Source organism: Aspergillus alliaceus, assembly GCF_009176365.1.
Source record: "Aspergillus alliaceus strain CBS 536.65 unplaced genomic scaffold BDW43scaffold_7, whole genome shotgun sequence".
In the NCBI taxonomy this organism is placed as follows: domain Eukaryota; kingdom Fungi; phylum Ascomycota; class Eurotiomycetes; order Eurotiales; family Aspergillaceae; genus Aspergillus; species Aspergillus alliaceus.
The window spans coordinates 13,819-26,426 of NW_022474690.1; the positions used below are offsets into that span (position 1 = coordinate 13,819).

At 48.2% G+C, this 12,608-nt stretch overlaps 8 protein-coding genes across 8 annotated transcripts; 4 read left to right on the top strand and 4 right to left on the bottom strand.

Annotated features, from left to right (window-relative positions):
• The first annotated feature begins 309 nt into the window (after positions 1-309).
• On the top strand, positions 310-1,034 carry BDW43DRAFT_265673 (histone H2A). Its single transcript, XM_032040802.1, has 6 exons — positions 310-371; positions 423-511; positions 564-767; positions 821-883; positions 925-974; positions 997-1,034. The coding sequence occupies exons 1-4, from the start codon at positions 319-321 to the stop codon at positions 874-876; spliced, it is 402 nt and encodes a 133-aa protein (XP_031903547.1). The 5' UTR covers positions 310-318; the 3' UTR covers positions 877-883; positions 925-974; positions 997-1,034.
• On the bottom strand, positions 975-1,989 carry BDW43DRAFT_265674 (NADH dehydrogenase [ubiquinone] 1 beta subcomplex subunit 9). The gene is made up of 5 exons (XM_032040803.1): positions 1,822-1,989; positions 1,630-1,762; positions 1,485-1,563; positions 1,380-1,421; positions 975-1,327 (listed from the first exon to the last, which is right to left on the bottom strand). Exons 1-5 carry the CDS (start codon positions 1,839-1,841, stop codon positions 1,308-1,310), a joined length of 294 nt encoding a protein of 97 aa, XP_031903548.1. The 5' UTR covers positions 1,842-1,989; the 3' UTR covers positions 975-1,307.
• Positions 1,990-2,127: 138 nt separating this feature from the next.
• Positions 2,128-4,203, top strand: BDW43DRAFT_265678 (putative dihydrolipoamide succinyltransferase). The gene is made up of 9 exons (XM_032040804.1): positions 2,128-2,538; positions 2,603-2,661; positions 2,715-2,786; positions 2,836-2,891; positions 2,954-3,295; positions 3,375-3,767; positions 3,829-3,888; positions 3,945-3,999; positions 4,054-4,203. The coding sequence occupies exons 1-9, from the start codon at positions 2,360-2,362 to the stop codon at positions 4,173-4,175; spliced, it is 1,338 nt and encodes a 445-aa protein (XP_031903549.1). The 5' UTR covers positions 2,128-2,359; the 3' UTR covers positions 4,176-4,203.
• A 388-nt stretch (positions 4,204-4,591) lies between these two features.
• On the bottom strand, positions 4,592-5,436 carry BDW43DRAFT_297760 (uncharacterized protein; the record flags this gene model as incomplete). The annotated part of the gene is made up of 2 exons (XM_032044446.1): positions 4,592-5,211; positions 5,271-5,436. The coding sequence occupies 2 exons, from the start codon at positions 5,434-5,436 to the stop codon at positions 4,592-4,594; spliced, it is 786 nt and encodes a 261-aa protein (XP_031903550.1).
• Positions 5,437-5,826: 390 nt separating this feature from the next.
• BDW43DRAFT_297761 (protein-L-isoaspartate O-methyltransferase) lies at positions 5,827-6,745 on the top strand (the record flags this gene model as incomplete). Its single annotated transcript, XM_032044447.1, has 2 exons — positions 5,827-5,928; positions 6,122-6,745. The coding sequence occupies 2 exons, from the start codon at positions 5,827-5,829 to the stop codon at positions 6,743-6,745; spliced, it is 726 nt and encodes a 241-aa protein (XP_031903551.1).
• A 115-nt stretch (positions 6,746-6,860) lies between these two features.
• Positions 6,861-8,816, bottom strand: BDW43DRAFT_222415 (DnaJ and TPR domain protein). Its single transcript, XM_032039420.1, has 2 exons — positions 7,647-8,816; positions 6,861-7,581 (listed from the first exon to the last, which is right to left on the bottom strand). The coding sequence occupies exons 1-2, from the start codon at positions 8,622-8,624 to the stop codon at positions 6,976-6,978; spliced, it is 1,584 nt and encodes a 527-aa protein (XP_031903552.1). The 5' UTR covers positions 8,625-8,816; the 3' UTR covers positions 6,861-6,975.
• A 545-nt stretch (positions 8,817-9,361) lies between these two features.
• BDW43DRAFT_222545 (putative mitochondrial translation release factor (RF-1)) lies at positions 9,362-10,866 on the top strand. The gene is made up of 2 exons (XM_032039421.1): positions 9,362-10,581; positions 10,807-10,866. The coding sequence occupies exon 1, from the start codon at positions 9,580-9,582 to the stop codon at positions 10,498-10,500; it is 921 nt and encodes a 306-aa protein (XP_031903553.1). The 5' UTR covers positions 9,362-9,579; the 3' UTR covers positions 10,501-10,581; positions 10,807-10,866.
• On the bottom strand, positions 10,698-12,112 carry BDW43DRAFT_307742 (putative mitochondrial tricarboxylate transporter (Ctp); the record flags this gene model as incomplete). Its single annotated transcript, XM_032046317.1, has 9 exons — positions 10,698-10,755; positions 10,821-10,970; positions 11,001-11,066; positions 11,143-11,400; positions 11,494-11,641; positions 11,719-11,850; positions 11,901-11,921; positions 11,971-12,025; positions 12,080-12,112. The coding sequence occupies 9 exons, from the start codon at positions 12,110-12,112 to the stop codon at positions 10,698-10,700; spliced, it is 921 nt and encodes a 306-aa protein (XP_031903554.1).
• Positions 12,113-12,608: the final 496 nt, after the last annotated feature.

The following is a 12,608-nucleotide window of genomic DNA, read 5'->3' on the forward strand; positions in this document are numbered from 1 at the left end:
TTTGGAACCATACCACAACAACTACACTCAAAATCATGGTAGGCACATCTGGCCAAGCTATGGGTGCGTCGGAGCATGATCTCCACTGTGATTGGCCAACCCCGCTAAGCGAGAGGGTGATCTGAAGGGCGTCTGGGCGGCCCAACGTCACCCTCACCGCGTCGTTATAAATGTCCGCCGCTTCCTGGCGCTGGCCAGTTATTTCTGACACTGTACCCCGAAAACATTGCCATCGCATTTTCATCGACAACCTCAGCCTCTTCCCTCTATCTCTTCGTCTCATACTTTGTTAACCGAACCACTCTCACCACCGCAAAAATGACTGGAGGCAAGTCTGGAGGCAAGGCCAGTGGAAGCAAGAACGCGCAATCGTATGTATACACCTGTTCTCCATCGTTGTCCTCGCTAATACCGTTCCCTAGCCGTTCGTCCAAGGCTGGTCTCGCGTTCCCCGTTGGACGTGTCCACCGTTTGCTCCGCAAGGGTAACTACGCTCAACGTGTTGGTGCTGGTAAGTGACGCCTTGACAAGATATTGTTGATATCCTTGCTTATCATCTTTAGGTGCTCCTGTTTACCTCGCCGCTGTACTGGAGTACCTTGCTGCCGAAATCCTCGAGTTGGCTGGTAACGCCGCTCGTGACAACAAGAAGACTCGTATCATCCCCCGTCACCTCCAGCTCGCCATCCGCAACGATGAGGAGTTGAACAAGTTATTGGGTCACGTTACCATCGCCCAGGGTGGTGTTCTTCCCAACATTCATCAAAGTGAGTTTAAGAAACAACGGCGTCTATTGAGTTTGGTGCTAACCTCATACCAGACCTCCTTCCTAAGAAGACCCCGAAGAGTGGCAAGGGTCCTAGCCAGGAGCTGTGAATTGTTTATTTTCGTTTGGGTTTTCTCCTTCGGCGTGGTTTGGTTCTCTTATTGATGTGATAACGGGGTTCTGGACTGGGCACGTTTATGGCTCTGCGTTTTTTTTCTTCTTTCCGAGTCTTTCTGTTTTAATTTTATGGTTGTACATTATGTCTACGGACATGGAATGATACCGGCAGCTTTCAAAGGATAGGGGCTTTCGGCCATTAGCTTGAAAGGGAGTTACTACCCCCAATTATAAGTGACGCATTCTGAAATGGCAGTTGGCCCTACTTTTCAATAGATGCCCACAGGTCTTACTATGAGAACTACATTCTTGAATTGCAGTAGATTAACTGCGTCTGCGTTAAGCAGAGGCGAATCATGTAATTTTACATTGTCCATTTACTATCTAGAATCACTAACGATTGGACCCAAAAATTTGGAACCTTTCAATGGATTTCCGTAGCGTCTAATTCTGTTAGCGAGCGATGATAGTCCATGGGCCTCCCTAATTCACGTACAAGGCAATTGCCGGGCAGGCAGATTTCTTTCATATTTGTTGCCTTCAGGTAAATGTTAGTTATTAATCTAGAGAAAGCAAGCCTTGCATCTTTTATAAGACATACCTCCTGGAGCCGTAGGCGCCCGGTAGGGGTCTGGGTGTTTCCAGCTTTCCAATAGTTTCTCCGTCTCTCGCAACAGCACCTGCCAGTTTGTAAGACGGTGTTACATAGGTTCTATAGCTTAGATCGCCAAGGAATATATGTATACCTTCTGTTGACGCGGATCGCGGACATCCTTGTTCGCATCGAAAAGGGAACGAATGTACACTGCTTGCCCACGCCAAACCTGCCTTTGCACAGCCCAGTCAAGGGCAAGCTTTAGGGAACGTCGATAGAGCGATCTGCGAGTAGGGTTAACATTGCTGTTTCATGATCGTTGCTTCAATTACAGCGAACTCACGCAACAGGGTGAAGGGCCATGATGCGTCCTGTGATGCAAAGCAATATACCCTCAATTGTAATTCACAGTTGAGATGGGAACTGACGTGACCGAATTTGGATAAGTCTTTGCACAGAATCTTAAGGCAGTATGTTTCGATGCTCACCTGGTTTTCTACACGAGTTCAGGTCCGCCTTACTCAAGCTGAATTCCTGAAAGAGGTGACTTGCCAAAGTGGTGCTTATGGATCACCGAAAAAGCGTAATAATAATACTCCGTTCATTTGCCGGTCGCAGGGAATGCAGGGCCCTTTTGAGGGAAATTCCGGTTGTCTCGGCCCGGTCTTCTACCCTTTGGGCCGCTTAAGTTTCGTCACTCACTTTACTCCTGCAGGTCGAAGAACCTTTAGCTCTAAGTCAGCCCGGGGGAGAAAAAAGGAGAAAGAAGAAGGCAGAATTCTTCACATTTTTCTTTGCGCATCCCTATTATACTCCAAGGAGAGTTTCTATCCTACTTTCTTTCAATTGGCGAATTCCACAGTTGTGGACTTTGGCTCATCATGGCTTTCCGCTTCCCTCTTCACCGTCTCTCGGAACAACATCTCAGGGTCATACCTCGAGTTGCTCAAAGCTCTCGTAACGTCTGCCTGGGTGGTCGCCGGGGTCTTACCTCAGCTGCTCTCCGCCCATGGGTTAGCAATATCAGCAGACCTGCTTCTGGTCTGCCGCAAGTTCTGGGGTAAACTCACACACTCGTGGTTTTTCTATGCTCCCTTAATACAGACTGGCTTATAGCCTTGTAGGGTTAACGTTTCACGGTCTAGCCTTGCTTCATTTGGGGGTTACCAGGTTCGCACTTATGGTAGGTAGTACGGCATCTCTTTCTCGTTGAATTTTGCGCTGACTACCCTCCAGCGGACACTATAGTCAAAGTTCCCCAGATGGCAGAGTCAATCACCGAGGGCACCTTGAAACAGTTTTCAAAACGTATGTTCGCTGATCTCTAGTTACAGGCTTATACTGACGCTAGCAAAAGAGGTCGGGGATTATGTTGAAAGAGATGAGGAAATAGCAACAATCGAGACCGATAAGGTAAGGCGAATTTAATCATTTTGTTCATTGGAAAATATTCTGCCGATTGCTCACTGTTACAGATTGATGTGTCAGTCAATGCTCCTGAATCTGGAACCATCAAAGAACTTCTCGTAAACGAGGAAGACACTGTTACTGTTGGGCAAGAATTAGCCAAGCTGGAGCTGGGAGGTGCGCCTGAGACTAAGAAGGAGGATGCGACCGAAAAGCCAAAGGAGCCCGCACCTACTAAAGAACCTAAGGCCGCTGAGCAAGAACAGCCAAAGACACCAGAGACTTCCCCAGCTTCCACAAAGCCTGCCACACCTGAGCCTGAGCCTTCCAAGAAGCCAGAGCCCTCGTCCTCCAAGGCAGAGAATCGCGACGATGCTAAGCCCAGCCCTGGAATTCGTGAAGAGCGAAGGGTACGTTCTCTTTTCCTGCCCTATGTTTCCTTCGCGTTATCCTTTCCCCCTGAAATTATACTGACTAGCCCTTCTCCAGGTGAAAATGAATAGAATGAGACTGAGGATAGCCGAGCGACTAAAGCAGTCTCAGAATACGGCTGCTTCCTTGACTACCTTCAACGAGGTTGATATGTCTTCCCTTATGGAGTTTCGGAAGTTATACAAGGACGATGTGCTCAAGAAAACTGGTGTTAAGCTCGGTTTCATGAGCGCCTTCTCTCGTGCTTGTGTACTAGCAATGAAGGATGTCCCCGCTGTCAATGCATCGATCGAGGGACCCAATGGCGGCGATACTATTGTCTACCGTGACTACGTGGATATAAGTGTTGCTGTTGCCACCGAGAAGGGTCTCGTAACACCGGTGGTGCGTAACGCCGAGACTATGGACCTTGTTGGAATTGAGAAGGCCATTGCGGATCTCGGGAAGAAGGTAGGCCATAGGGCTTGGTTGTCCGTCTCGCTTCTGTATTTCTGACCATCAATTGGCTTAGGCACGCGACAATAAGTTGACCATTGAGGACATGGCTGGTGGCTCTTTCACCATCAGCAATGTGAGTGACCACGTGCATGTACATGGCGGAGTATATCCGTAGTAACATCGATGTAGGGCGGCGTCTTTGGATCTCTCATGGGTACACCGATCATCAATCTGCCACAGACCGGTAAGGAGCAGCCCCGTCTTACTCCCAGCAAACAAATTATCTAACCTGACGAAGCTGTACTCGGGCTCCATGCCATCAAGGAGAAGCCTGTTGCTGTGAATGGTAAAATCGAGATACGTCCTGTAAGTTGGCCTTTATTATACCTTGTCATGACCGAAGGACCTTTGCTGATGTAATATAGATGATGTATCTTGCTCTAACTTACGACCATCGCCTCTTGGATGGTCGGGAAGCTGTTACTTTCCTTGTCAAGGTTTGTTTACCCAATCGTTGAATTCAGTATCCTGGATTGTTCACTAAGTGCAATTTAATATAGGTTAAGGAATATATCGAGGATCCGCGTCGCATGCTCCTTGGCTAAGCATCTTAGCAGGACAAAGTATGTTTCAACAACCAGTCTCAGGGCCTAGATATTCTATGTAGATTAACCGTCTTGTGCACAAGATATATATTATCATTTCTAAGCTAATCGAGTGATGTAAGCATTGCAGCTTTTGTCCATCTTGAATTTCATACCCGTTCTAGTTGTTTCCCCATCTTTCAACGCCAAATGCACCCGCTTTGAGTACATAGCTTGGTCAGCTTTTAGCCATCACTTAAGTCCCACTCTATCTTTCAATTGCCTCGTCTCCGCCCGACTCAGCCCCTCGAGCTTCCCACGTTCGAGTTGGATAAGCACAGGAGACTCGAGGACTTTCATGATATCAAGCAAAACATCCAAAACCGCGGACCTGAACTGAGGTAATGGGAAATTTGCGGAAACGGCATCCAAGTGGATATTGAGGGGGGTTCCATCTGGTGGTCGAAGGTGACTCATGTACCGTCTAGATGCGGGGTTCGTATTTGCTGCCTGACCTAAGATTTCTTCGGCCCATGCTATACGCTTACTGAGACCATCTGAGGACTCGGATGTTCTGTATTCTTCAACCGCAGCTTGCATGAAGAACAGTGCTGCCGTATCAGCCCATCTCGCGCCCGACAGCTTCGCGCCAACAGTGCGGCAGAGGGATATGAAGGCCACTGCCAACTCAGGCAGGGGAGCTGATTTTGCTTGCAGGCAATCATTATCTGTACCTAACTGGGACCCGTGAGGTTGAAGGGGGAGACATGCGCCTGGATAGGATCGGAAGTCTCTGGCGAATTCAAGGAGTTGTACCTTGACCAGCATGTCATCAGAAAAAAATCCCGATAGTTGAAGTGCTGACTTTAAGGCTAGAAATTGATAGACGGGAAGTCAGTGTGTCCGCGTGAGTAACCTAGGAGGCACATACTGTGTACTGTGTCAACATGCCAGTTGAGATCGTGTTCATCAGGTTGCTGTTGAGTCTCCAATCTGCCCGCGTATATCAAGCCGTATATGGAGGTGCAAAGTAGGTAGTCCAATATCAGGAGGTCTACTTCGTGTTGAGTATCGGGATCTGCTCTATACAGTTCCATTATGTATTATTGCACAAGATCATCCTTCACTGTGGGATAGTGAGGATTACCCAATTAGGGGGTTACTGTGAACTAGGGATTAGAAGGCCATCGTGCCAAGGACCTGAGACTAAAGAGTGAAAGATGACAAAAGCGGTAGCGGGCGGTGACTTTTGGGGGAAAGGCTTAAGTTAGTATCAATGTTCTCGTGACCCATGTCGGAACCTATGGCGTCATATAGATGGCACCTTCCAAATTAATTCATTCAATCACCTCTTACTCCATATATACGCTAATTTTACCTCAGAGACCACATGAACTCTACGAGAGTATAGCTCCTATGAATGAATGATCCCAGGTCTACTGAATCCATATCTACTGCAGCGAAAGGCTACCACAAAGTGTTTCTCAATGGCGTGGTACTGCTCTGGTTCAACTAATGCGGAACTGGTCGAGAATCTCTTCAGGACGGGCTTAGTGAAGAATGAAAGAGTGAAAAGGGCTATGCTGGGGGTGAGTGGCCTTCCTAATTCCTAACCTCCGATGTGCTTTGCCACCTCCCACCTCCCACCCCTCAACACAGGGGTTCGGAGGGCTCACAGTAGGGTTGAATGATGTAGGGTGGGATTGAGGGAAATGTGTGGATGAAGGCATTTGGTTGCGCGTGCATCTCCTACTAGACGTGTTTCTGACATTAAGGTGCAAGGTTGATCGGGCCCACTATGCACCTTCGCGGCCTTATTCGGACTCCCCACAGCCTATTGGGCATGGTGCAACAATATCCGCTCCTCACATGCATGGTCACGCATGTGAGTATCTCATTGATTTCCTCAAGCCGGGTTCGCGGGTGTTGGATATTGGCTCCGGTTCCGGATACCTGACCCATGTTCTCGCTAATCTCGTCACAAACCCTTCCGCGTCTGATGGCTTAGACGGTCATGTTATTGGGATTGATCATATACCGGAACTTGTCGACCTGTCGCGTGAAAATATGCGCAAATCTGACCAAGGGCGTACATTACTCGATTCAGCAAAGGTTGAGTTTATTACCGCTGACGGCCGCCTGGGATGGAAGGAAGGAGCACCATATGATGCTATCCATGTTGGCGCAGCAGCGGAAAAGCTTCACCCAGTATTAATTGAGCAGCTTCGCGCCCCAGGACGAATGTTTATCCCTGTTGACGTTGAATCTGACGGCACTGCCCCAAGTTTCGGATTTGGTGGTGGGCAATATATTTGGGTAGTCGACAAGAAGGTGGACGGGTCAGTTCACAAGGAGAAGGTATTCCAGGTTAGCTATGTTCCATTGACCGACCCACCGAAAAAGTAAACTCTGTGGCATGTAGGTTGGAGATGATATCGTTCTTTTATTCTATAGGCAATCGAGCAAACAAGGAAGTATAGGAGGACTGCAGGCATGATATGTTACGCCAACAATATAACAAAAGCAAGTATTGTGTTCTTGAAAAATTAAACCAATCATAATAGGATTGTTTCAAGTAGCAAAGTAAGAAAATATGTAAATAACCCCCCTGAGGAATACAGGAGTAAGCACGAAGATCAGCGGAAAGGGAAACCACCCGGGAAGTTGAACCCTTGACCCGAGAACTTGAATCCTTGACCCGAGAACTGTGGTCCGCCCTGTTGAAAAAAGAAGTGTTGACCACCTCCAGGCCCGAATGGACTTCCTTGAAACGGGTTGCCTCTTTGCGATTCATGGTCATTGGGGTCATCGCCACTGTCATAACGTGCTTTGAGTTCGGGGTCAGAAAGCACTTCATACGCTTCATTGATATTGGCCATCTTCTTTTCAGCTTCCTCTTTTGTGACACCTTGGGACTTGGCTTTATCAGGGTGATGTTGTTTAGTGAGCTGGCGGTATGCTCTTTTAATTGTCCGGTCATCAGCATCACGGCTGACACCTAAGACTTTGTAGTAGTCCTTGTGCTTAGAACGCTTCAGTAGGATGTGCGCTTTTTGTAAAAGTGATTGCACATCTTTGGAGCCAGGATGGTGCTCTTTGGCTGTATTTAGCATGTTTATAGCGTCGTCAAAACGCTCTTCATCAAGAGCTGTTTCACTCTTGAAGAGCAGCGCCGGTAGAGAGGAGGGGTTCACTTCGAGAGCCTTAGAACAGTACGGAGAAGCTCGCTTGGGCATATGTGCCTGAGTACTCAATGCATTAGCTAGCTAGCGCCATTTCGAACAAGACCTTTCCTAGGAGCACATACCTCACGATAAGCTTCGCAGGTCCGCTCCACCAGTAAGCCATGAAGATTGCTGGGGGCCGCAGGGTGGATGCGGCCTGCTTCCTTCGCCTCCTTTACATCGCCTGTCACATCATCAAGAAGCCCCCTTTCATCACCTACCCCCACAAGCAAGTTGATGGCATTGGTGAACTTTCGCGAGTCAATCACATCTTGTAGTTTCTGTAACTGCTTGAGAAGTTTCTTCTCCTTCCGATAGAGGCGGTTGCACGGCTTTGAATCGGGATCGAAATGTAAACACTTCCGAATTTGTGAGATACCCCGCTCCTGGTCTCCCAGAGAATAAAATAGCATGTAAGACATCTGTAAATATGGTTCCACTAGACTGGGGGAGATATGCAGGACATGGGCCAGGTCGTTAATTCCTTCCTCTATGTCGCCCTTTTCAAAGCGGCAATGTGCTCGAGTTTGTCGCAGAGCTAATGATGAGCCCGCTTTGAGAACGGCCACATTCGCGTAATTTACGCAGGCTTCCCAGACACCATGTTGTTCTGCATCCCGTGCATGCGCTGCAGCATCGCGTGCCTCTTGAAGTTCAGTGTATTCTGAGGATGTCTTCTTGCCGGCCTTTTCAAGATCCTCCAATGCGCCTTCCCAATCAGCAGTATTAGCTCGAAGGCGAGCTCGCTGTAGGAGGGCATTCTCAAAGTCCGGTTTTAGTTGGAGAACCCGGTCGAAGTCATCGAATGCCTGTGAGCTTTTACCCAGTGACAAATAAGCGGCACCTCGCTGGAAGATGGTGATATAATTTGTGGGATCTCTCGACACAGCCGCATCAAAGTAAACCAACGCATCGCGGGGCGAACCAGCAGCGAGGTAGGTTTTCGCCGATGCGATCAGAGACGACAGAGGAGTGTCTGGGATTATCTGCGAGGGTTGGAGGCCATAACTGGCTGAAAAGAAGGCTAAAAAGACTGTCAGGGATTCCACGGAGAGAAGCATTGTTCTTTGCACCGAGATACCAGGGGAGACTATAGTCGAGGGGACATAACAATTAGAGGACCTTCCTTAGTCTGATGAACTTTGTCAGATAATGTGCTGGTACGACACGAAGTCTGCGACTGTATGAGTAGAACAGATGCTCCTTTAAAAGAAATGGAGAAGACAAGTTTACATGATCGGGGTCTCCTATAGCAGTTGAGGTTGACAAAAGGACTTAATATGAGCAATACGTTCGCTCATTGGCGGGTATGCCAAGCTTCCAGTCTGGCCTTTACGCCTGGGTGGTAACATTACCCCCGATAAATTACGAACAACACGTGACCTGATATCATGGAGAATGTACCAGATGAACCAGATCTTGTGCGCGCGCCGAGTTGAACATTGGACTGCTTCATATGCATTATATACCTCCTCTAGACTACAAAGCATGCTGAATATCCCATTGGTATGCTCTCGATGTCTGACGCTGTTTGGGACTAGAACTCCTGTGAGAAGGCCGTGGCCGATTCGCCAATGGCGGGGATTTTATACAAGTACAGGTTGTTCAAAAGCCATCATCTACCACCTTTCAGTATATGTTGAGTTCTCCGCGAGGAGCTTGAGCGACTGACGAGTCAAAGTAGGGTCTGATCTCTCCGCATCTCTACTCTCCCGCGCTCGCTCTCTAGCAGCCGAGCATTCTAAGCTTTCGGCCAATTTGGCAGATTTCTTTGATGGAAAAATTGCAAAGCGAGTTGGTGAGCTAGCACCCGTTGCCGACGTTCTGAAGGAATGGGATAAAACCAATGAGGTATGCCAGCGATCCAAAATTCTTTACAATCTGACCAGCATGACTTGCTGATAGAGCGGCTTTTGATCCTTTCTCCAGGCCATAACAGAGCTCAATACTCTACTGGGTGACCCGAATACAGATGCCGAACTTAAGTCTTTAGCCCTCGAAGATCTGGAAATCAGCATGGCTGCTTTGCCAACTATATCGGAGAAGTTGAAACAAGCCCTTATCCCCCGTCACCCTTTCGCAACGCTTCCTTGTCTTCTCGAGATTCGCCCTGGCGCAGGTGGAGACGAAGCGGGCCTGTTTGCTTTTGAACTTCTACGGATGTATACTGCATTTTGCTCTCATCGTGGCTTTCGGTCGAATATCATCAAGCTGGAGGTGGGAGATGGCCCTGCAGAAGATCGGCTAAGCGAAGCAGTAATAGAAATCGAGGCAGACGGTGCTTATGATATACTAAGGACCGAGTCGGGGGTCCACCGTGTGCAGAGAGTCCCAGCCACAGAGACTAAGGGACGTACTCACACCAGTGCTGTGAGCGTGATGATCCTTCCTAGCTTTCCAGAGGCAGGTGGTGTGGATAATGCGCTCAACTTTGACGACCCGAGCAGTGACTATTACATTGATCCCCAGGAAGTTCGCAGTGAGAAAATGCGAGCTGGGGGTGCTGGCGGCCAACACGTGAACAAGACAGAGTCTGCTATTCGCTTGACTCACGTACCGACGGGTATCGTTGTTTCCATGCAAGATTCACGCTCCCAACACGCCAACCGCAAAAAGGCCTGGCAAATCCTACGCTCGAGATTGGCTGAGGCAAGACAAGCGGCCCGAGAACACGAACTTGTGGAACTCAGGAGGGGGGTACTGGGCGGCGTCGCTCGCATGGGTCGTGGAGACAAAATTCGCACGTACAATTATGGCCAGAGTCGTTGTACAGACCATCGGAGTGGCATCACCATACACAACTTAGATGATGTTTTGGATGGTGGCGAGGGACTTGAGACGGTCATGGAAAGTGTGCGGTCCTGGCTGATTGACCAAGAATTGGCAGCCTTGGCTGCTGATGAGCTAGCAAAAGCCAAAGGAGCTTCACGCTCCTAGAAACGAGCCAAGGTATCAAAAAGGCGCTGATGTGTCTTTCGGTACCATTGCTATTCCTAAATTCGAGGCTGTAGATACAGGGTAAGATGCGGACCTTTCCTGTCAGCGTGACAAATTAAAATACAGTGTATATTAGCTGCGGAGCTGTGATATGGCCCTTGGGAAGACCTGTCACTGCCTAATATCCCCTTCTAACATCAGATATATTGTCTCTTCGGGTCTAGAGTGTCGAGAGCATCCATCGTTTTCTCGTACCTGTCGATTTTAAGCAGTTAGCTAATAGGTCTAAATGATGGATGAGTTTAGTAGTGTTAACGAACATTGTGAACACTATTCCTCCGCTCAAGATCAGCCTAGCGAGTCGCGGAACGGCTCCGGACCAGAAAGTGAATATCCCTTCGTCTTTGAAGATCCTTGCTGCACAGACAAAACTGTTCTTATAGTTCTTAGACGCTTCTAGCGATTGCATCCTGCCTTTGAATTAGCCCCTGCCGACATACAGATCTCTCAGGGTAGAGCTATCATCAAACCTGGTTTTGACGGTATCAAGGGGCTGTGTGACATATCTATAAAGAAACGTGTGTTGTTAACCTTTGCTACTTGTTGGCGGGGAGTAGCCCCTCGAATGCTTTATTGACTTACACAGTTATAAAGCCCGCCATACCGCCGATGGCAAAGGTGCTTGCAGTTCCCAGCTTCTCCCCAGGTGCGACATAGCTTTCAGCTAGTTGCTTTAACATAGTATAGCTTGAGAATCTTGTCGCAGAGTTGGCAGCTTGCCTTGCCGTTGTAGGAACGAAGCCCTGGAAAAAACCTCGAACACCTCGCTCCTTAAATATCAGTTTACTGCCATGCAAGAATCCGCGCATACGAGGGTTCGCAGATTTGCGATCGTCAATCCTGCGGATATGTCATCCATCAGTTTCACCATGCATTATAGCATAAACTAGTGAGTTACGTAGCTAAGGGGGAGGAAGCTTTGAGGCAACGGACAATTGCGTTTTAATGCTTTCAAATGGTGTCACTGCGAAAAGGGATTCAGTGAAGCCAGCTCCAAACCCGGCAATCACCGTTCGTGGGCCTGATATCTTGCCATTTTCGTCCTGCAGAAGTGATTTTATTCTATCGAAAGCGACGAATCCTGCGAAAAAGATCCTAATGTGAGCCTACGAAGGACTCGGGACCCGATTGTTACCATGAGAGCGTGGTGAAACTTACGAATGCCTGCTTTGAGAGAATTTCCTATGATCAGAGTAGTGCAACCAGCGTACCACTGCGTCCCAAATGGGGGCCATGGCAGTTTCTGCCCGTCTGGTAGTTTGCGATTGAGTTGTGACCGAGTCTTCGCAACTAGATACAGTAAGTAACTCGGTATACAGGGTGGACGACATGGAGCATACATTCAGCCGGATAGGTGATTGCTAGTGAAATTAACAGTTGTTCATGCATACGAGAGTAGATGAATGATACCTATTTCAATGGCACCGGCGGTCGAGCCTGCAAAAATCGACCGCAAACTGCTGGGCTATGTGCAATGCATTAGTATTCGGCCCTAGAGACTGGAAAGAGCTTTTCACACCTTTCGTCCCCGATCGTTTTCTGCAGCGCTCATTTTGTGTGTAGAAGGATCAGTATTGACCAGCGCCAAGAGATGTGGAACTAGACAGGCTTATGAGACTATATGCGATAATTGGAATACGGGCATCGGAAGGAGCAGGATACGCAATCCATTTGATGTCACTCCGTACCTTGCCAGCAAAGCAACCTTATTCTACCATGATATTCTGTGTGGAACTGTGGGACTTTTCTTCTTATCGAAGGGTGTACTTGTCATTTCGTAGATGCTACCAGGATAAGCTCGACTATTGGCTACAGGCGCAAAAACATCTAGCGGAAACCCTTTTTTGCTCACTTTCGCGGATTTTCAATTTTTTTTTTTTTTTTTTTTTTGCTTCTTTTCTTCCTCCTTTTCTCCGGTTGGTTCCTTCATAACCTCGTCGAAAACATTCATAACTATTTCCCTTGCATCCTATTTTCCCCGTGTTCTCCTCTTCCGATCATCTCAAGCGCCTTATCCAGGTGGTGACCCTGTTACATAATTCAGATAA

What these genes read in the sequence shown, in the direction of transcription:
- BDW43DRAFT_265673 (XM_032040802.1), top strand. Translation starts at nt 319, where the DNA reads ATGACTGGAGGCAAGTCTGGAGGCAAGGCCAGTGGAAGCAAGAACGCG. An exon ending in GGAAGCAAGAACGCGCAATC is followed by an intron (nt 372 to 422) that starts GTATGTATACAC and finishes ACCGTTCCCTAG; the next exon opens with CCGTTCGTCCAAGGCTGGTC. An exon ending in CGCTCAACGTGTTGGTGCTG is followed by an intron (nt 512 to 563) that starts GTAAGTGACGCC and finishes TATCATCTTTAG; the next exon opens with GTGCTCCTGTTTACCTCGCC.
- BDW43DRAFT_265678 (XM_032040804.1), top strand. Translation starts at nt 2,360, where the DNA reads ATGGCTTTCCGCTTCCCTCTTCACCGTCTCTCGGAACAACATCTCAGG. An exon ending in TTGCGGATCTCGGGAAGAAG is followed by an intron (nt 3,768 to 3,828) that starts GTAGGCCATAGG and finishes CAATTGGCTTAG; the next exon opens with GCACGCGACAATAAGTTGAC. An exon ending in CATCAATCTGCCACAGACCG is followed by an intron (nt 4,000 to 4,053) that starts GTAAGGAGCAGC and finishes AACCTGACGAAG; the next exon opens with CTGTACTCGGGCTCCATGCC.
- BDW43DRAFT_265674 (XM_032040803.1), bottom strand. Translation starts at nt 1,841, where the DNA reads ATGGCCCTTCACCCTGTTGC. An exon ending in ATGGCCCTTCACCCTGTTGC is followed by an intron (nt 1,763 to 1,821) that starts GTGAGTTCGCTG and finishes CCCTACTCGCAG; the next exon opens with ATCGCTCTATCGACGTTCCC. An exon ending in GGCGCCTACGGCTCCAGGAG is followed by an intron (nt 1,422 to 1,484) that starts GTATGTCTTATA and finishes ATTTACCTGAAG; the next exon opens with GCAACAAATATGAAAGAAAT.
- BDW43DRAFT_222415 (XM_032039420.1), bottom strand. Translation starts at nt 8,624, where the DNA reads ATGCTTCTCTCCGTGGAATCCCTGACAGTCTTTTTAGCCTTCTTTTCA. An exon ending in CCTGCGAAGCTTATCGTGAG is followed by an intron (nt 7,582 to 7,646) that starts GTATGTGCTCCT and finishes TTGAGTACTCAG; the next exon opens with GCACATATGCCCAAGCGAGC.
- BDW43DRAFT_222545 (XM_032039421.1), top strand. Translation starts at nt 9,580, where the DNA reads ATGGCTGCTTTGCCAACTATATCGGAGAAGTTGAAACAAGCCCTTATC.